The 20822-nt window shown below is 39.5% G+C and overlaps 2 protein-coding genes across 3 annotated transcripts in view; one reads left to right on the top strand and one right to left on the bottom strand.

Annotated features, from left to right (window-relative positions):
• The window catches only part of METTL9 (methyltransferase 9, His-X-His N1(pi)-histidine), a 46382-nt gene extending 26428 nt beyond the window's left edge, over positions 1 to 19954 (top strand). Inside the window, exon 5 of one of the 2 annotated variants that reach the window (XM_070362904.1) lies at positions 19255 to 19954. In XM_070362904.1, the coding sequence (XP_070219005.1) occupies positions 19255 to 19457 (203 nt within the window). In that variant the 3' untranslated portion in view covers positions 19458 to 19954. Of the gene's footprint in view, positions 1 to 19251 lie in introns of both variants that reach the window. The other variant, XM_070362903.1, reaches the window with a different exon arrangement.
• On the bottom strand, positions 6878 to 17059 carry IGSF6 (immunoglobulin superfamily member 6). Its single transcript, XM_005904468.3, has 6 exons — positions 16734 to 17059; positions 12715 to 13071; positions 10056 to 10162; positions 9183 to 9230; positions 8756 to 8833; positions 6878 to 7589 (listed from the first exon to the last, which is right to left on the bottom strand). The coding sequence occupies exons 1-6, from the start codon at positions 16798 to 16800 to the stop codon at positions 7533 to 7535; spliced, it is 714 nt and encodes a 237-aa protein (XP_005904530.1). The 5' UTR covers positions 16801 to 17059; the 3' UTR covers positions 6878 to 7532.
• Positions 19955 to 20822: the final 868 nt, after the last annotated feature.

Raw genomic sequence — 20822 nt, 5'->3', positions numbered from 1 at the left:
AATTGAGAGGAAGTTAAACTGGACAAGAGGGCAGACTCTAGTAAAGGACTGAAAACAGACTCCTTGCTTGTGGATGCGCCGAATTGCCTGTTGAATTCAAGGGTTCTGGTGTGTGACATAGAGCAAACCTGAGATGCAGAGCCTTGTTGCTGTGGGTGACCTTTAGTGACCTATAAGTTTTGTAGACTGCTTGTGGTACTCTGTTATTGCTTCCTTTTCTCTGAGTTAGATCCTAATGATTTCCGTGTGACCCCATGTGAAGACTCATGAGGTACAAAGTGATCTTGCTGTGTGAGTTCATGAATACAGGACTGGTTTAAGGATATCTGAGTGTATTTTGCATTCTTGACTCAGTTTATTTTAACAAAAGCAATTGTAGATGAAGTAATTACTGGTGTAGTTTTTTTGATTGGTCTTAAAGTTGAACAACAGCAATTTTATTGCTTAGATTAATTTAGGGGAAAAATGCAAGATACATCTTTCTAATTTCGGTTTGTTTGGTGTACTGACCCAGTTCTGGTTAGGGGTTACTTCTCAATAGAATTGTTTCAAACATCAGAAAGGGGGAAAGTATGTAATCAAGAAAAGGAAACTTATATTGCAAAACTGAAAATTTAGTAATGTTTAATTTTTTAAAATTGTGATTTTTATGAAAAGGTAATTCATGGTAAAAAAAAAAAAAAAGTGTTAAGCAGCTTCCTAGAGAGTATATAATGAATTTTCTCATCCACTCCAGTTTCACAATCTTGTTCAGGTTTCTTGACTATTTTTCTAAAGATAGTCTATGCAACTATGCTTGGACATGAAAAAAATTGATTCTATAATCCAAGCCCATGATAAATAGTTTTGTTGCCCTTTTTCACATAAGTATATATCTAGGAAATTACGTGTAAGTGTCTGTGTCCTTGTCTGCGTGTAAGCGTTGGTGTGCTGGAGCTGGTTTTACGGGCTCAGGAGAGCTGATTGTTGCATTGGCAGGAATTTAGTGAGCTGGTTGTTAAACTTGGCCATTATTGAAGTTGACTTCTATGCAAGTACTTACACCATGGAAACGGGCAAACTCTACAAATAGACTCTCCCTTCTAGCTCATTGGTAAACATTTACCAGTACACCGCTGGGCATTGGTAACTTTGCTTGATGAGGCCTCTGTTGATGTACTTACAGATACTGGCAGTTTGCTTTGTAAAGACAAGTGAAATGAATGTTCTTAGGGAGGTCTTGTGCACATGTGTAAGTAGGTATAGGGATGTTATCTGTTTCAAGAAACAGAAGGAGCAACTGAAAAATAAGAGTTTATTTTAGAAGAGTGATTCCAAGGTTGGTTAATTCAGTGATGAAAGCACCCATTGAAGTTCAGAACTTGCTTTCATTTCTTCATCTTCGTGTGTTGACATCCCCCGCAGTTACAAAATGGCTGAAGCAGCGCCAAGCATCGTGTGTAGGCATGACCGAGCCTTGGAAAGAAAGAAGCATTTTCTCCCAAAGGTTTTTTTTTTTTTTTAAGTGAGGGAAACCTTTTCCAGAAATCTCTCTGGTACATCACACTTTAGGTCCCATTAGTCCCTGGGCCAGGAAGAACCCTTGGAGTAGGAAATGGCAACCCACTCCAGTATTCTTTCTTGGAAAATTCCACGGACAGAGGAGCCCGGCAGACTATATAGTCCACGGGGTCTCAAAGAATTGGACAAGACTGTGTGATTGAGCATGCTCTTGGGCACTGAACTTGCAGTGAAGGTGGAAGGGATACTTCTGTTCCACAGAATATCATTTAAAAAGCATTTACTGAGTGATGCTGGAGATAAGTGAGCGAAAAACATGCAAGTATTTTTGTCTTCATGGAGCTTAGTTCTAATGAGGAAGACAGATGGTAAACAAATAGCATGTTGTTGGTGATAAGTGTTACGAAGAAAAATAATAAATTTAAGAAAGGGGCTTCTTGGGATTGGGAGTTGGGTTTAGGTGCTGTAATTTTAAAGAGGATGCTCAGGGAAAGACTTCACTGAGAGGGTGATGTAGGGAAAAGGCTGAAGGACATAATGTTTAAGGTTGTCTGGATGATACATTTCTAGGAGTGGAACTCCTTGTTAAAGAGTTAGTTTTCCAAATAGCTACTCTGTGATCCTAATACCATTTATTGAATAATAATCTTTCCCTAATGCTTTGAAATGCCGCCTTTATCATGTATATTCTGTGTTAAGTCACTTCAGTTGTGTCCAACTCTTTGCGACCTATGGATGGTAGCCCACGATGCTCCTCTGTCCGTGGGATACTTCAGGCAGGAATACTGGCGTGGGTTGCTGTGCCCTCCTCCAGGGGATCTTCCTGACCCAGGGATCAAACCCACATCTCTCACATTTGCTGCATTGGCAGGCCTCTTATGTCTGCTCTATTGGCAGGTAGGTGCTTTACCTCAGTGCCACCTGGGAAGCCCTTTGATCATGAAGTCCTATGTTGGTCTCTATTCTCTTAAAATTTATACTTCTATATGTGTGCCAATATCAAACTATTTTAATTACTGTAACTGCATCATGCATGTTAATATCACAGTACTAGTCTTTCCTAATCAGTTCCTCTTAGATTTTTCTTGGCTTATTTATTTAGCAGATCAACTTTAGCACTAGCTTGCCTAGTTCCCCTATATTATATTTATAGGTTAATTTACGGAGTATCAGGTCTTCTAGCTGATAATAGTATATCTTTTAATTTGTTCAGTTATGTTCTTTCATAACAAAATTTTCTTCATAGAGATCCTACACAAGCTTTGTTAGATTTATTCTAATGGTGTGTGTGATGTTATAAATAGGATTTTTCTTCATTGTTTAAACTATAAAACCTCCTGGCTTTGTATAATTGACAAGTGTTTTGTCCTTAAGGTGTTCAGCATGATGATTTGGTATACACGTACATTGTGAAATGATGACTGCAGTCAGTTAGCACACTCATTACCTCACAGAGTTACCTTTGTGTGTGTGTCTGAAGAATGCTTAAGATGTATTCTTGTAGCAAATTTGAAGTGTACAGTTTAGCATTATTAACTCTAGCCACCAGGTTGTACACTAGGTCCTCTGAATTTGTTCCTCTTACACCTGAAAGCTTGTATCCTTTGACCAACATCTGAGTTCCCCCACCCACCAGCTCCTGACAGCCACCATTCTGTTCTCTGGTTCTACAAGTTTGACTTGTTTCAGTTCCAAGTATAAGTGAGATCCTGTAGTATTTCTTTTTCTGTACCTAGTTTATTTCACGTAGCATAATGTCCCTTGGTTTTATCCATGTTGTCTCAAATGGCCCTCCAGATATTCTGCGTAACACAAGAAAAGCAGCTTTTTGTGTGTGTTTGTGTTTGTACCAGTTTTGTAACTATTTACCTTATTGGATTATTTTAGTGTTTCCAGTAGTTTCCTCCATTGATTCTCTTGGGGTTTTTAAAAAAGACAGTTATAACATCTGCAAATGGTTTTGCTACTTCTTATTTTTAGCCTTTTTTTTTGGTCCAGGTGAATTTGTAGTTACTTCCAGAAAATGTTTTAAAAAATGGTGGAAACCTTTGGTTTTTACTTTAATGAAGAATATGATTCTGCCTTTGGGCCTGAGATGGATGTTTGGCTAGAGATAGAATATTTTTCAAAAATCCTGTTTTATTAAGAGTTTAAAAAAGTCAGGGGCCAGTGTTGAATTCTGTCACCTTTGTTTTCAGCCTCTGTGGTTTTTTCTCTGTTGTCTTATTAAATCAATGGTACTTTTCTAATACATATTCACTCACATATCTCTGTGCTTATGTAGGATAGTCTTTGTATCACTAGATTGTATTTATAATAACTAAATAAAAATATTAACATTAATATTACTCATAAATGATGGTCTGATCTAATCTTTCATTTGGAAGATGTTATCTTTCTCATGTTCTGCTGATTTTGTAAAAAATAATTTCTGAATTCCTTCTAATGCTCTGGAACAGTTTAAATAGCATTGTGGTTACTGTTTTTGAAGATTTGGTAGAATTCTCTGAAACCAACTAAATAAACCTGTACATTCTGTAACCCTTGGCAACTTTCTCACTTTCTTCCAGGGTGATTGTTTGGGTTAAACTAGACATGTTCAGTCTTAAAGTTCCCCAGTCTTAATAGAAATAAGCAAGACTCTGGCAAGACTGCTTTGGGGAAAGAGTATGGGCTTTTGAGGGCTAGCCTGTTTTGAAATATGCTGCTAAGTCACTTCAGTCGTGTCCGACTCTGTGTGACCCCATAGACGGCAGCCCACCAGGCTCCCTCGTCCCTGGGATTCTCCAGGCAAGAACACTGGAGTGGATTGCCATTTCCTTCAGTGATTGAAAGTGAAAAGTGAAAGTGAATTCGCTCAGTCGTGTCCTACTCTTAGCGACCCCATGGACTGCAGCCTTTGAGGCTCCTCCATCCATGGGATTTTCCAGGCAAGAGTACTGGAGTGGGGTGCCATTGCCTTCTCCGTTTGAAATATGGGTCAGCCCTTATTGCCTGAGCTTCTCATGAAGCTTAGTGTTTTATCTGTAAAAATGGGGCTGATTTTACCTTGAGGTTTGTTGTGAAGATGAAATAATATAGTGTATAGGATAGTGCCTAACCATGTCTGTCTCTATTGGTGTTTGATACATGTTAGATTTGTTTCATTCCGTCCTGTTCTGTTCCTTTATTTTTATTTGTGGCTTCTTAGATAAGATTTGTTCACAGTCCTTCACTTTGAAGTATTTGTCAATATTTTTGCATTTTAGCTTGGTCTCAAATTCTGTCCCTTAAGCATCAGTTTATGTGACTCGACTCCATAGACACTGAACTAGATGCCTATTAGCCCAGGCTTTCAAACTCTCTTAGCACTAATATAGTAGAGAGAAAGGTATGACTTACTCTGAAACTTTCATTAACACCTGTTGGTATGTGGTGTCACTGCTCTGGACTAGAGGGGAGAGTGTGTAGACACTAGAACCATGTCTGTTCTTTTTCATCTCCAAGCTGTTTTCAGTTTATTCTCTCTTGATTGTCTTGGAAAGTGTAAATTTCAACAGAAAGCTGTAGCTTGCTTAGTCCTTTTCAGTGGAAATTCTGGATGCTCAGGAAAATTAATGTTAGGGATTCAATGAGTGGTCCTTATGACAAGGCGTGAGGGTCAATGGCTAAGGAGTGAAGTGTACTTCGTATCTCAGTTGAAGGGCTGAAAAAATATTTTTCTGTAGAAACATTGTTCAGTTGCATTCATGTAAGGGTATTTAAAAGACTTTTACGTACCAGGCAGTGCTAAGCAGTAGAAGTAAACAGAAATGAGACAAGTGCTTCTAGTTTTAAGATACTTAGAGACTAGTTCAGAAGATATAAACAGACAGTGGCAGGATAATCTGAAAAGAAACATGAAGTTCCATGAGTTTAGAGAAGGAAAGTTCCATTAACTGCTGGAGGAGTTAGGGAGGTTTTCGTGTGGGTGACATTTGACGTGTGTTTGCATCTATGGCGTGTTTTACTGTATGCACACGCAACAGCAGTAAGATGGGAGCAAGGTGGGGTTCCCAGGTGGGGTTCCCAGTTCAGTGAGACCCAAGGATGGTGTGCAAAAGAAGCCTTTGGTTGTATAACAGTATAGCGGTCAGTCAGTATTGTTGGCTAGTTGGATGAATAAAAGAATGAATAACATATATATATTTCAGGCACTCATATATGACCTCAAGGAATATAACTACTTGGGAAAATATGTCCCAAAATTTAGCTTAAAAATTAGTCTCTTAAACACAGTCCTTGCTTATATTGGGAAAAGTGTATTCTGAATCAAATACAAGTTTGTCTTAGGGATTTTGTTTCCTCATTAGTTACATGAAGAATGATATATTTTCATCCCTGAAAGGACCAAAGGTAATGACTTTCAGAAACCAAAAGGAAATGATCAGATCCCTTCTATTCACCTGGATGGTGGTAGCACTTAACCTTTTCTGCCATCTGGTTTAGAAGTTCATTTATTTCAGTCAGGCCAGTGGTCTCAAAGTTGAGGGAGTATGCAAGACTGTTTATGTTGGGGTACAGGAGGGAAATGTTAACATTTTTATTTATATTGCTTTGAATGCCCATTGTTTAATTTCTGTTTTTGTGTATACACATATACACACATACATGTATATGCATAAACTACACAAAGCATATGTGTACTCACATGTGTTTTCACATACATTTACACACAAAATGAGGTGATGTGCCCCCCCAACCCAGATGGAAAGGTTAGAGGTCCCTGATTTAAGCCATCAGTACAAAATGCTTTTAAAGAGATCTTAAAATATTTGAAAATTTAATCTGGGGTTTAAAAATAAGAATCGATCTCATTTTATACCAGTTTAAGAGGAACACTTTCAATAAACATAGTAGGTTGTAATTCAGGTTTAATAGCAGATATATACTTGCAGGTACTTTAAACAGATTTTTTTGTTACACAGAAGTAACTTTCAGAGAGCGATTCTCTAACATGTTTTCTTAGTGAGATGGTAGTAAGTACCATAAGCCTCCTTGCTACACACTGCGCCTTGTCCTGCATTTCCCTCCTTAGTTGGTTAAAAATCACACTGCAGTGCGTAATACAAAACTATACTCTGTATGATCCCAACTATGTATAAAGTGTAGGTTTGTATAAATGTGTGTGTGTACATAGGTATATTTTTGTGTGTATGTGTGTGTGTAATACAATGACTTAGTAAAAGAGAAAAAAATATATGGCAAAGGCTTGCTCAGTTCCAGTGCTTTGCCAAAGCCTTCCCTGGTGCTGTTATTTGGCGCAAGACTGACACCTAGAGTCCATTGTAGCTTATTTATTCTGAGGTTTTCTCTGGCTGAACCTTCTGCTTTGGATTTTTTGTTAAAATAACTAAAATGTTATCATAACTAAAATGTTGCTGTGTTCTATTGTGCCCTCACTTTTTGTTGGTAGCAGGATGTAAGTTATTTTGCATACCCTGGCAGGAAAATGTGTACTGTGCCACTGGCCCATTGCAACACTAGAGGAAATAATACTTGCTGCAAAATACTGTTCAAGATAATTTTTCTCTAACTCAGATTTTGACACATTCCTTCCTCTCTCCGTTCCTCTTTCCCTGCCAACTTGGTCTAGTTGGCCCACCACATCTAGAAACCATAAAGACAGTTCTTCCAGGCAAGACTGAGGCACTTGGTGTGACTTCAGATCATCTTCAGGGTATCAGTCATCGTGTGGTTATGTCGAATGGAGCAAATACAGAAGGACATATGCTTTAATTGGAAGTTTTTGAAGATGCTTGACTACTTAGAATTCTCCTACCTAGCAAATTAGGAAAGTATTTTTCAGTTGCATTTTGTTGGGTTTTAGTATTTTGGTAATTTCCATTAGTAATAGTTTCCTTATATTCTCTGGCATCCTTCTTGTAGCTAGTTGACTTTTCCATTTACCTTAAATTGTTTTCTAAAAAAAACCTGATGGATGTATATCTACTAATACTTTCATAATGTCTGGAGTGGGATTTTCAGTGACTTCATTGAAAGTCAGAAGACTTCTATGGTCTTTCATAGTTAGAAAGCGCTGCTCTGTTTTCATAAGTGTTGTCTTTTTCCTGCAATAGTAAAATAACAAGACACATTTTAAGTTTTGTAACCAATAACACCACACTAAGAGCGACATATTAATTACAGTGCCGTCTTGCATTCTCCAGTAACCATAAAGGTCCAGTTTCCACTTTGCCTTTATTTGGAGTAAGATGTGGGAACTAAAGAATAACTTTCTTGTTTACATGCCATTGTCAAAGCCCTGACTGAGGGCTTTAAAATTCCTACTTCCCAGGCTTGTCTTCTAGCCATTTAATTTGGCCTCTCTGCTGAAAGGTGCCTGTGTCAATAAAAGAAGAGTGTGAACATGCATTTGTAATTATTCAGAGTGGCATCTTAGGTATTTATAATTAAATCTCTTCTTTATGTACTTCTATATACATTGAAGGATGAAGTGACTATTTAGATGATACTATTTCCTGGATGAAAATCCTTTTTAGAAATCAGATTTAAAAAAACCACATCTCGTATCAGAATTCTGTTTCATTTGCCCTCATGGCTGCTGTTTAAGAAAATATCTCTGCTAGTGTATAAGTTCTTTATTTTGTATATATTTTAATTTAAATCTGAAAAGTCTGATCAGGTATCGTGGAAACTGTCTGCTCTACTAGCTGTAAAACAATGTCTTGTTTGAAAAAACCTGTTTTTATAGGACTTTAAGACTGTGTAAGGACTATCAGAATGTATTATAGTCAATATATACATTCTTCCTATCACTAAACATCAAAGGCTGAAGAAATACTCATCTTTTATTCTTATTATCTGTCTTTTCTAATGTGAGCAAGTAAGTTTTCTGTATAATTTGATCCACAGATGTTTGCAACATTTGCTTAATGGTTACTACTGATGCAAGATACAGTCCAAAGAAGCTTTCAACCCACAAAAGCATCCTTGTCTGTATTGAAAACATTACCTGTATCCAGTGTGTTTCAGAAAGATTTCATGTCACTAAGATGCCAACCTGGTGTCTATTTGATATTGCATCAGATGTCCTTTGTTACGTATTTATCAAAACAAATGCATTTTATGAAAGTCCTCTTTCAGACTCTTTTTAAAGAAAAACTTGATTATTGACAGCTTGCTGGCAGCCAAGTTTTTTTAGTTAAACATGCTTTATATCTTTTTAGTTAAGCATGCTTTTTCGCCTTACATCTTTTTGATATTTTACACTTACAGTTTGTTGGCTTGTTTGTTGTCTCTTGCTATATAGCTCTTGAGCAATTTCCTGAAAAATACGCCGAGCACTCTTTTTCTATAAATACAAATAAGAAAAAAAAATGTTGTCTTATGATGAAAAGCAATGATTATTGCACGTTATCTGAGCCTTTTCTTTCTTTATTGGCCACCAGTCTTAGAAACTACCCCACCCAACACATCTGTACCTACAGTTAACTCTTGTATTTTGAGTATATTAAGTAGAATTTATGATTGAGACCTGTCAATTTGCCATATATTCTACCACTTGAGAATATAATTTTTATCAACAATAGGAAACAGTACGAAAGTTGTTCTGTGATGATGTTCTGTTTCTTAAATTATTTTCAATGTAAAATAGTTAATAACCACAATTCTGAAGATGTTTTACCAGCATTGGTGTGTACCTTTTGTGATTCTTCTGTTTCTTTCTTTCTTTGAGTGTTAGATTTTGCCTGTCAGGAAGAAAAGGAAAGTCTTACAAGACATGTTATGTACTCAGAACAATCATGGCAGATATCTCATACCATAATAAGGTTAAACGAACTTAATATTTAAGTAATATGCAGTAAGAGTAATTTTCATGTCACTTCTGAGGTGTTTTTATTAATAGCTCAAGCTGATATTGATAATAGGATTTATGGTAATCTTAATATAACGCATACATATCCCCTCTTATAGCATGTGAACAATGAGAAGTATAGTCTTTCTCAAAAACTTTAGGCCTCTTAAAGATATTTTAAGGCAGTGTCTAATCTCTCTCTCTCTTTTTTAAATATTTATTTAGCTGTTCCGGGTCTTAATTGCATCATGCAGGACTTTTAGAAGTATCGTGTGGGATCTAGTTCCCTGATCAGGGATTGAATCTGGACACCCTGCATTGGGAACATGGAGTCCTAGCCACTGTACCACCGGGGAAGTCCCTCCAGTCTCTTTCGTTAACCTTTTTCACTCTTAAAGATTGTTCTTAGGCCTTTCATACCTTCCCCACCAGTGGAAAAGTAGCGTGTGTCTGATGGTTATAAAGAAGGATCTCTTAATCCCATTTATGGAAAGAAAACCATATAAATTGTGTACTCTGGTTAATAATTTTCAGTGATGAAAACTTTTTGCTTTTTTCTGCAGACCTCTTCTGCAGTAGGTATTTCCTGCAGATGCAAAGGGATATGTTAATTAGGTGAGCTATTTCTGAGGCTCCCAACATGTGGAAAGATGGAAATTATTTCCTTAGGATAATTTTCAAGGCCATAGGGACATCTAATGCAAGATGTTTGACTTACTTTGGTGAGGACGATGAGGATCACGAGCACACTGGTGATGTAGATAGAGAACAGGACTAAGAGGGCTATCAGGGCGGACTGCAGTTCCTTGCTGAGAACCTTCATCTCTTTGTTAATTACAGACAGAGAAAGAGACAGTCACTATTGAAACATATTATTGCAAATATATGTATAAAGTGTAATTGAAACTAAATGTTAAGGGGGACACATGAGCTTATGCTATTTGGCTATTCATATAAAAATTTATTCAGGGGCTCTTGATTTAGAAGGCGCTCAAGTATATGATCAGAGAAGGCAATGGCACCCCACTCCAGTACTCTTGCCTGGAAAATCCCATGGGCGGAGGAACCTGGTAGGCTGCAGTCCATGGGGTCACTAAGAGTCGGACACGACTGAGCGACTTCATTTTCACTTTTCACTTTCATGCATTGGAGAAGGAAATGGCAACCCACTCCAGTGTTCTTGCCTGGAGAATCCCAGGGACAGGGGAGCCTGGTGGGCTGCCGTCTATGGGGTCACACAGAGTCGGACATGACTGAAGTGACCTAGCAGCAGCAGCAACAACAAGTATATGATAGTTAAAGCCAGTTCATTAGTTCTTTAAGTGTATTATGCCCAAAATGTTACTCATTTTTAAAACTTAAAATTTTAATAAATTCAATTATTTGTCATATGCTAAGAATCACTTTTTATGTAAATTGTTGCTTAAAGTGAGATAAACATTTCAAGACAGGTTGTTCAAGGGCATTTTAAGTTTCTTTTAGTAGATACAAGTGTCACCAGGAGTCTATGGAGTTAAAATTCTTTCCCACATATGTTTATGACCTTGAACTGTACACATAGGTAAGCAGGCCATACACTAAGATTATGGTGCTCACTGAACGCTTGTATGTTCAGTGGTGTTGTGTGTCTCTTCCCTCTAATAAAGCTGGAAGTAGAATTTTGAATCCATTTGTACATTCTGAATTTCTCCCTCGCTGCAGTAAGTGTCCTGTTCTCTAGGTAGTGATGAAGTAACACACCACATCTTCAAGTACGCAATTATTTGAAGTACAGAATCCAATTAAATTTGTAATTGTTATCTGAATAACTTGTGCTTTTCAACTAAATAAGCCCGTAGATGCTTAGCCTGTGAACTCAGTTTATACAACATACATTTTTCTTGTGAAACTTAACAAATCAACCATATCTGTAAAACTTAAAAAAGTTTCAAGTGTGAAATTAGAGGCTCTGTTAAAAAGGTAGGAAATTGCTGTTTCTGTCTTAATCGTATTTTCATTCCTACTCTTAAGAAGGGTGTTTCATCACATGAACTTGCAGGTTTGAGACCTCCTTCTTTACAAACCATTTTTCTTCTGGCTGTTGTTTTTTATAGAAGACACATGCATGCAGTGAGAGATACAAATTGCCACGGCTGTTGTGTGTTTGTGTTAATATCTGTTGTTTAGTCATGTCCGACCCTTTCAGGTCCCATAGACTGCAGTGCGCCTGGCTTCCCTGTCCTTCACCATCTCCCGGAGTTTGCTCAACCTCAAGTCCATTGAGTTCGGGATGCCATCCACCCATCTCATCCTCTGTTGCCCCCTTCTCCTCCTGCCTTCAATCTTTCCCAGCATCAGGGTCATTTCCAGAGAGTCGGCTCTTCACATCAGGTGGCCAAAGTATTGGAGCTTCTGCATCACTCCTTCCAATGAATATTCAGAGTTGATTTCCTTAGCTGACATTAATTATTTGATATAAACCAGGCACCATTAAAAGTGCTTTATGTGCATTAACTCATTTATAATTTACCCCTACAAGTGAGCATAAACTAACATTAAATGATGGTGAAATAGCAAAAGTTCATTAGAACACCAAAGTAAGAATTGTAATATAGGACAATCTGGGCTCCTCGAAGTCCTGTGTTAAAACCAAAAGCCTGATCAATTTGAGTTTATGTTTTAATGATCTCAGAGCTCATCGTACTAGTTTCTTTAAAGGGGAGAGGTCTGAGAAAAGCATGGAGTTACTGTTCTTCTCTTCCTTTCTCCAGAATCATGTGAAGCTTTTCCTCACAATTTCATAATTTATAGGTCTTAGCTAGGCTCAGTGTCCTCACCTGCATGAGGAGATTGTCATGGATTTTAGTAAATCTAAGGAAACCACACCGACCCTTTTTCTGTTCATTATCTATGCACAAGGGGGTAAGGTCAGGGGTCCCCCAGTGGCTTTACCTAAACTTTGTGTTTATTCTTCATAATGCATATTTTTTTTATGGGTTCAATTTATTGATTGCTTCTGCTTCTTCAGTGTTTTGTTCTAGATGGTGCAATACCAGGCGAGATCCTAACAGGGCTCTCTGTTAAACGTCATATTTCAATCTGTGTAACATGGAGAAAGGAGGACATAGTTGGTCAGCCTTTGCCAGTGAAGTCTGGACATAGAGAGGACATAGAGAGTATAGCACCTGACATAACCCTGACTGTGTCCGCGGAGGCTGAGAGATGGGATTGGAGTAGTTGATCAGTCCAAACTGCATGTTGGCTAGTGTGAAGGTCACACTTTTCACTGGCTGAGCTATTAAGTTATCAGATGTATCTCCTAATCTCTGCATAGAAGTAAGTGATGCATTTAAGGGACCAAGCAGAACACACTGTATGGGAATAAAGCTTTGACTGACCTCTTACCACAAGCACAGTCCCTCTTCCCGTTTGCTTAGCTCTCGGTTGCTTTGAGTTGGGAAAGGCTATTCCACAGACGTAGATTGCACTGTCATTGAAAGTCGGCCTGTTCACAGTGAGGGAAACCTGGTTTTGTGCCGGATTCTCAAGTGTGTATTTGTCTGTCTTACTTCTGCATCCATTCAAGCACAGGTTCTTAGACTCATGAGTCCCGTAGCGAAACCACAGGCATTTTGGTTGCTCTGCAGGGCACCCCACTGTGGAGAAGGAGCAGGGCAAGGTTACGACCTTTTGCATGTAGTCCACTTGAAGTTCAGGTGGTTGAGACACTGAGACGGTGCAGTCATCCGCGACCCCTGTAGGAGGAAGCAGAGGAGCTTGATCAGTGGGCGTCTCACCTCCCTTTGTCCTGTGCTCCTGTTTTATCGACATTTTTGAAGAATCCACTGAAAACCATGGCTTTCTTGTTTTTACCTCACTCTCAGCACAGACAAGACTATAAAAGTAGACACTGGTGCCAATATTTTATGATAACTATAAATGGAGTATAACCTTTAAAATTGTGAATCACTATTATAAAGTTACGGTACACCCTTAACTTTTTTTTAACTTGTACATTAACTTTGCTGCTGCTGCTGCTAAGTTGCTTCAGTCATGTCCGACTCTTTGTGACCCCATAGATGGTAGCTACTTCAATCCAAAAAATTAAGACTTAAAAAAAAGGTAGACGCTGGTGTTCCTTACTTTTCTTGACCCTCTGAGTTTCCTGACCTCAGGCTGCTGGAGCACAGTGATGTCTGGTACTTAAAGGGCAGCCCTGGGGGTGGGGTGGGGATCTCCTTTGCTGGAGGTGACAGCAGATCTGAGTTAGAAGGTCGGGGTCCACATGTACACTCGTGGTGTACTTAGGAGCTGTCCGTTGATCTCCCTGTGCAAATCAATTGCTCTCTAGGAGCTTGTTTCCTTATCTGAACCCCTGGACTCATAGGAGTATTGCATTCAGTGTAGCAATAGGTATCAAAGCACATGAGCAGCAGGGATTTTTTTTTCCTGCCTTTTAAGGTTGTGATTGCTAGGAATTCATGACAGTTTACAGTTGTTCTTCAGGGAGTCTAGTTGTCCCAAAGGGAAACATTGTAAAAGGCAGTATGTACATCTGGGAAATTGCAGCCCTGGCTCAGCCAGCCTTTCGTTGTTGAGCAGAGGCCTGATGAGCTGGCCATGCCACTGCCCAGCAGGTTAGTTTCTTTCCTGGCTCGTGTGTGCTGCTTTGTAGCCTCTTGTAGCTTTAATTTACTTGAGCAGTATTGTGATTAGGAGTAGACATTTGAGTTTGGATCCTAGCTCTTGCTAGTTCCTAGCTCTCTGGTCTGTTTCCTCATTAGCAAAAGGGGGATAGTGTTGAGTATCATGAGGTTAGCAGGAAGTTTCATGGAGGCCATCAGTGCACAAGGAGTATTTACTTACCTGGGTCTAAGTAAGTATTTAATGAAAGGAGCTATTTCCGCTGCCATGGCCACTCCTGTCTCCACAGGATCATATGCCCATTTTAGAAATAGCTCTAAATAGAGCTCTAAAGAGAGAGAGCTCAGCTGATAAAGAATCCACCTGCAATGCAAGAGACCCCAGTTCAATTCCTGGGTCGGGAAAATCCTCTGAAGAAGGGATAGGCTACCCACTCCAGAATTCTTGCGCTTCCCTGGTGGCTCAGCTGGTAAAGAATCCACCCGCAATGCAGGAGACCTGGGTATGATCCCTGGGTTGGGAAGGTCCCCTGGAGAAGGGAAAGGCTACCGACTCCAGTATTCTGGCCTGGAGAATTCCATGGACTGTATAGTCCATGGGGTCGCAAAGAGTCGGACATGACCAAGCGACGTTCACTTCACAGCGTCATGTCAGCAGGGCCGAGACTAGACGCCCCATCCAGTGCTCTCCCCGCCGCCACATCATGCTGCTTCCCTGTCATGGGGGTGGGTCCCTATGTGGCCTTCTATCTAATCCCAGGTTCGTGAAGCTGGAAAGCTGCTCAGTTATTTATTACTGGGAAGACCTGCCCTCAGCCATTTTGGGGGCAAGGGAGGCTGTATGTGAAATACTGTTGGTTGAGGCAAACTGGAATTTGTGCATGTTTTCACTCTGACTTTGTGTGGTTACATGTTTCTACATGGTCTTATTTGTCTGACTTTTCCCTTTGCTGTTGTACACAAAATTAAAAAATAATCCAAGTTGTCTGATAACAAGTTTCATATGGGCTTTTTGTCACTTAACATTTTTCTTATAGGTCCTGACCCAGAGCAGAAGAATTAAAACTAGAATCATGGTATTTGTGACCCAGATCTCTTCTCACCATGTTGTAATTTTTGTTATTTGTGCAATTGGAGATGAGCTGGGAGCTTTTTAGCAACCTGGTAAAGGTAAACCAGATGAGCGGGTAAAGTCAAGTCACTGGAGAAGACCAGGCTTCCTGCGTCTTCAGCCAAGGGGCTTAGCCTCTCTCCTAAGGCTGGTGGAAACGGCTTTATAAGGTATAGTAATCGTTAAAGTGTGGGAACTTGAAGTGGGCCTGCCAGAGTCGTGAGGTTAATCAGCAAGGTCCCAGTGTCAACTCCTCCATGAGGTAGTTTTTAAAAGGGAAGCTACCTTTTAACATTTTTCTTGGAGAACTAGTGTTCCAGGGTAAAATAAATACTTGCAACTTAGAAGTTTCATATCTCTGCTCGTGACCACCTCAGAAGGGAGAAAACCGGGTGCAGTGGTTTCCTGTGAGAGCCCAGGCTGTGAGGAGACGGCTGCTCCCCCCGCAGCCCCGCGCCATGAATGAGGCGGCAGCTTAGTGCAAAAGGGAAGTTTGGATACTGTGTCAGCCTGCAGCCCACTCTGAAGAGCTGCACTTTAAGAGCTCTCATATCCTGTAGGGGTTCTTTTAAACACAGTACCCTCTGGAAAGGTTGAAAGTTTATCTTCTTAGTGGAGGGAATAAAAAAAGATTACTGTTTTTGAAAACCAAGCTACAAAATACATAGAAAAGTAATTTCCGAACTTTCTAAAAAACGCCTTTATGGAAAATTTCGAACATACGCAGTAGTTGACCAGCACAGTAACTTCTCCGCCATCACCTGACTTCAGCCCAGTCTCGTTTCAGCTCTTCTCCCTACTTGTGCCTTTATCTCGTGTTATTTTAGGGCAAATTCCAGATAATTTGTCTGCACATCTTTCAGTATATGTCTTTGAAAGATAATTCTTTTGAAAAATAATACTAATTAGACTACTCTATAAAAGTAATATATATACACTTATTAGGAAATAAATAGACTTATTACTGAAAGTAGAAGCAAAAACATCACCCATAGTCCTTTCACCACTCTGCCCCCACCAAATCACTGTTAACATTTAAAAATATTTCTTTACAGATGAGAAAAAAATAAAAGCTTTTGTTCCCTTTCCTGGCCTATGACCCAAACTTTGTGAGCAAATCTGAGATTATGAGATTTTTTAGAACAATGATGAAATTATTAGAACTGTGATACAGGAAACTCTCTCATAGAGAAAAAACAGGCAAAAGTATCCATATATTTGTGATATGGTTATTTTTCAAGGAAGGAGCCATTGCAGTTTTTTAAAATGACAGGTACTTCAATTTATAGAAATTCGGCTTTTTCTGAAAGACTGTTCTTTAAAAATATTTAAGTATTTAATTCAGAGTCAGTTTGCCTGTATGGGAACTGAATTGTTAATGATTAATGTGATTTTATGAATATTTTCAAGCCTTTGTTTGGTGAGGTACTCTTCTCTAAAGCAGCATGATAGCAAAGGAAGTTTTCAGTGTTAATATTAATTTTTTTTCTCAGCTGTTTTTTTATTACCTATTTCTCTGAGAAAAAAGGAAATTTGTCACTTTAGACAGTTTCCATAATGTTATACATTTAAAAATCTGTAGGGGCTTAAAATATAAATGAATTTTTAGATGAAAAGTAGCAATTGATTTAAATAAAATGGAGGGAAAATAAAAGAACCTTACCGACATAAAACAGAATCAGATTGAATTCCAGACCGAGAATGATCTTTCCTCTGTTCACGGTCTCCATTTCTGTGTGTATGTATGAGGTGTGGGGAGTGTATTTGAAGAGAGTTTTGGCTTTTTTTTTTTTTTTCTAAGTAAGGAAGAAACAAAGAGAGGAACTCTTATTGAGGAAGCATAATTGGGAACTTTTTGAAATTGTGTAAAGATTGTTTGTAATCCAGTTTCACCATTTAAAGTTGAGATTTTAGCCTAGAGCACATTTCTAAATGTTCATATGGTCACATTTTTCTTGGGTTTTACAAATCCTCAAAGATGTTAGATGTTTTGGGTGAGATTTTGATTTACCTTGGTGCATATTCCTAGAAAGTATTGTTTGACAGATAACTCATACTTAAATTTTCTAGAGCAGTTCAGTCTCTGCTCTTGGGCATCTAATTTGTTCTTGGTGCTGGGCTGATAACTGCTGGAAATCAAGGAGAAGCAGGAGGAAATATCTTCATGTAGTGTGCTAAGTCACTTCAGTCGTGTCCGACTCTCTGCGACCCTGTGCACTGTAGCCCACCAGGCTCCTCTGCCCATGGGATTCTCCAGGCAAGAGTACTGGAGTGGGTTGTCACGCCCTCCTCCAGGGGATCTTCCCAACCCAGGGACTGAACTCACATGTCTTCCATTTTCTGCATTGGCAGATGGGTTCTTTACCACTAGCGCCACCTGGGACGTCCATCTTCATGTAGAGACAGGAGAAAAATCAGTGAACAATGAATAAATAAGTTGGGTGCCATTAACTAATTGTACCCCAGTTTTGTTTAGTCACTAAGTCATGTCCAACTCTTTGCGACCCCATGGACTATAACCTGCCAGGCGCCTCTGTCCCTGGAATTTCCCAGGCAAGAATACAGGAGTGGGTTACCATTTCCTTCTCTGGGGGATCTTCCCAACCCAGGGTTCGAATCTGCATCTCCTGCATTGGCAGATTCTTTACCACTAAGTCACCTGGGAAGCCCTTGTGCCCAGTTTTGTGTGACCACTTTTATTGTGAAATAAATGTGTGGAATCTTTGTCATCCAGAACCCCATCCTAGTCCCTCGGGGGCTTCATCAGTCAGGTTATTTGTAAACAGCAGAAAGTGACTTGGGCTGACTTAATAAGCAAAAGGGAGTTTATTGAAAGGATTTGAGGGTAGCACAGTGAGTCCCTGGGAGGACTGGAGAATCATGTGTTGCGGTCTACATGCAAGACGCATGCCCGAAGTCTGCTGTAAAGCTGATCTGAAGAGCACTGCCAACCGGCAAGCACTGCTGCCTTGGCGTGGCCCACAGCCTGTCAGTGGTACTGCTCCGTGCTGCCCGAGCTGCCTGGACTCACACCATTGCTCCGCCTTCCCAGAGAAGGAGCCTCACGTCCCCACCTCTGGGCCACTTGCTCCTCATTCCAGGTCTCAGGGGAGTGTTTCTGACCTGAGGTCATGAACCAGTGCCTGAGCTGCGAGAAAGAGGAGGGGGAAGCTGCTTCCCCAGGCTTTGCCTTCCACGGGGAAGAGGGGTGCTCGCTGCCGGAAAGAATGAAACCCTCTCCACTGTACTGTGTGTATGCTTGGCACCTGTTGATTATATATTTTGTCATTTACAGAAAGTTATTCTCAATCTGTATTTAGTAATACTTTTAGCATTACTGTGTATTTTTTTTTTTACATCATAGTTGCGTCTGAAAGCACCCCCCAGATTTTATATATACCACTGTGTGTGTTTGTGTGTGTGTGTCTGTAGTCAGTGCTTGGTATGTATGTGAACTGAAGATTTTTTCTAGCCCCCTAGTACCTGGGCATCTGACGCTCATGGGTTTGGAAATGACTAATGTTAACACAGACTTGAGTCACTGTTCCAAGAAATGCTAGGTTGATTCATCCATTCTAGTATGTTATCCTCTCTCTGGTTCTGGAGGTTAACTTGTGTGAAATTCTTCTGCAAAGTTAGAGAGTGGATTGACCTCCCTTGAAAAGCACACCAAATGATCTCTTTTTAGAAATTAAAACCCTCCGTTAACCTATTTTTACTTTCAGCCTGATAAACCCCTCTAGTTAATATGTGGCATGATTTTACTACACTAGTGGTGTTTTCTTACGTTTATCCAAAGCACTCTTTCAAACTTTGTTACACTCTGCCTCAATATTTAATAAGCAGTTTTCCAAACCTATTAACCATTACACACCAGTCAGTCTAAGGGAGGGTGATATCAAGAAACTGTCAGAGCAAGTAGTAGTGTGGGCTTTGGGTCTGGTTTAATGAGGGATTACACTTCTGTCCCAGTGTTCATTAACCTTGCAAGCTGGGGCACGTTCTTCAGTCTTCCTGTCTCTACTTCCTCTTTGTCCTACCGCTGGGTCACCCGGGAAATCATTCATCAAAGCACCCAGTGCTTGGCACACACCAAGTCCTTAGCAGATATTGTTCTTCCCCTCTTCTCTCTTTTGAGTAATCTGTTTGTTCAAGAATTTAACTTCATGTTTTTGTTTTAGTAGGTGGCAAGTGGGATAAACCATCGGAAATTTTGGAAATCAAGGGACAGAATTGGGAAGAACAAGTGAATAGTCTGCCTGAAGTTTTCAGAAAAGCTGGTTTTGTTATCGAAGCTTTCACCAGACTGCCATACCTGTGTGAAGGTGACATGTATAATGACTACTACGTTCTGGATGATGCTGTCTTTGTTCTCAAACCCGTATAAACAAGTGGAGGTTGGGGTCTTCAGAGTCCAGCCCAAGAATGTACACTCCGGAAGAGGATCTGCAAGTTCAGTTATGTGAAGGGAGGACCTTTGGGGACTGCCATTCTAAATATCATGTAGGAATTTTAAAAGCCAAATTACTAATTATTGCTTTGTAGTGTGTAAAAGGAATGTTTTTTAAAAAAACAAAAAACCAACTCTTTGAGGATTTTTATCAACTCTTTACTCAGTAATGCAGGTCACACTCCAATTATGGAAAATATTTTTTATACTTAATTGCAGTAGGGACTCATTCCCAAAGCAATAGTCATGACTTCACAGGGAACCAGTAAATGTGGGTTGTTTGTAATAAAATGAAGACTGGGCAATAAAGCTGTCTTTCCAGTTGCAAATATTGGTTATAAAGTATAGCCACTGATCCTCTTTCATGTTTAGAAATTCTGTCATTATTCCAGAAAATGTTTTTAATCATGCTAATAAACTTTTTTTGGAGGTGACTTTGGCATCATGTTGGAGTTACTATAAGGCTTCCCAAGCATCTTTAATTGCTTTGCTTCAGGTGTGCCCAAGTAGTAGCATATATGAAAGAAAGATGAAGTAGATGAGAATATATGGTAAAGGAAGGCTTTAGACTTGGGGTGGGGTGATTACTGCAAATTGTGATGAACACAAGCAACCCAGACTAACTCTCAAAAGAACAGCCTCATTCAGATGTACTTCAGGGACTACCCTCACTCCCCAACTCATATATATATGTTTTTTTTTTTTTTGAAATTCAGAGCAGTGGGTTCTGACTTTGTGGTAACTTGTGTCCTACACTCAGAATTTTGCTTTTCTGGACAATCTCAGGTTCTCAGAATTGGAACATTCAGTTTTGTCTACTGACAAGAACACCACCTAATATTCTTTCAATTCAGCTTCTTAACTCTGTCCTTGTATATACCTCTTTCACAGAACTTGGCTCTTCTCGAAATCCTTAACTGAGTTTATAGTTTGCCAGGAGTATGGTTCGAGAAAACCATGTCAGACTCATGCATTCTAGAATCCGTGAGTGCCTCCAACCATATATCCAGAAAGGTTGCAACGAGCTCATTACCAAGATCGATAACCATTGTGGATGTTCCAAAGAGCAGAGCACTTAACCCAGAATCTAAAATCTCAGTAATCATAGAGATGCCAATTTGAGATCATGCCTATTAACAATATGTTATTCTCACAACTTGCTTTTGTCAGTCAGGTGTTACATTAACTATTCTCATCTATATGCTCATAGAAGTCATCAAATCAGCACATTTACTGCAGCACCTGGGCATAAAGGAGAACTAAAGCCTTGAGAAGAATGACTTTATTATTCAGTAAGAACAG

This window comes from Bos mutus, chromosome 25 (assembly GCF_027580195.1).
Source record: "Bos mutus isolate GX-2022 chromosome 25, NWIPB_WYAK_1.1, whole genome shotgun sequence".
Lineage (NCBI taxonomy): Eukaryota > Metazoa > Chordata > Mammalia > Artiodactyla > Bovidae > Bos > Bos mutus.
The sequence above is the reverse complement of the archived record's forward strand: the minus strand, read 5'-3'. Positions and strand labels throughout refer to the sequence as shown.

What these genes read in the sequence shown, in the direction of transcription:
- IGSF6 (XM_005904468.3), bottom strand. Translation starts at nt 16,800, where the DNA reads ATGGAGACCGTGAACAGAGGAAAGATCATTCTCGGTCTGGAATTCAAT. An exon ending in AAACAGAAGAATCACAAAAG is followed by an intron (nt 8,834 to 9,182) that starts GTACACACCAAT and finishes TTGTATTTATAG; the next exon opens with AAAAAGAGTGCTCGGCGTAT. An exon ending in AACAAACAAGCCAACAAACT is followed by an intron (nt 7,590 to 8,755) that starts GTAAGTGTAAAA and finishes TTACTATTGCAG; the next exon opens with GAAAAAGACAACACTTATGA.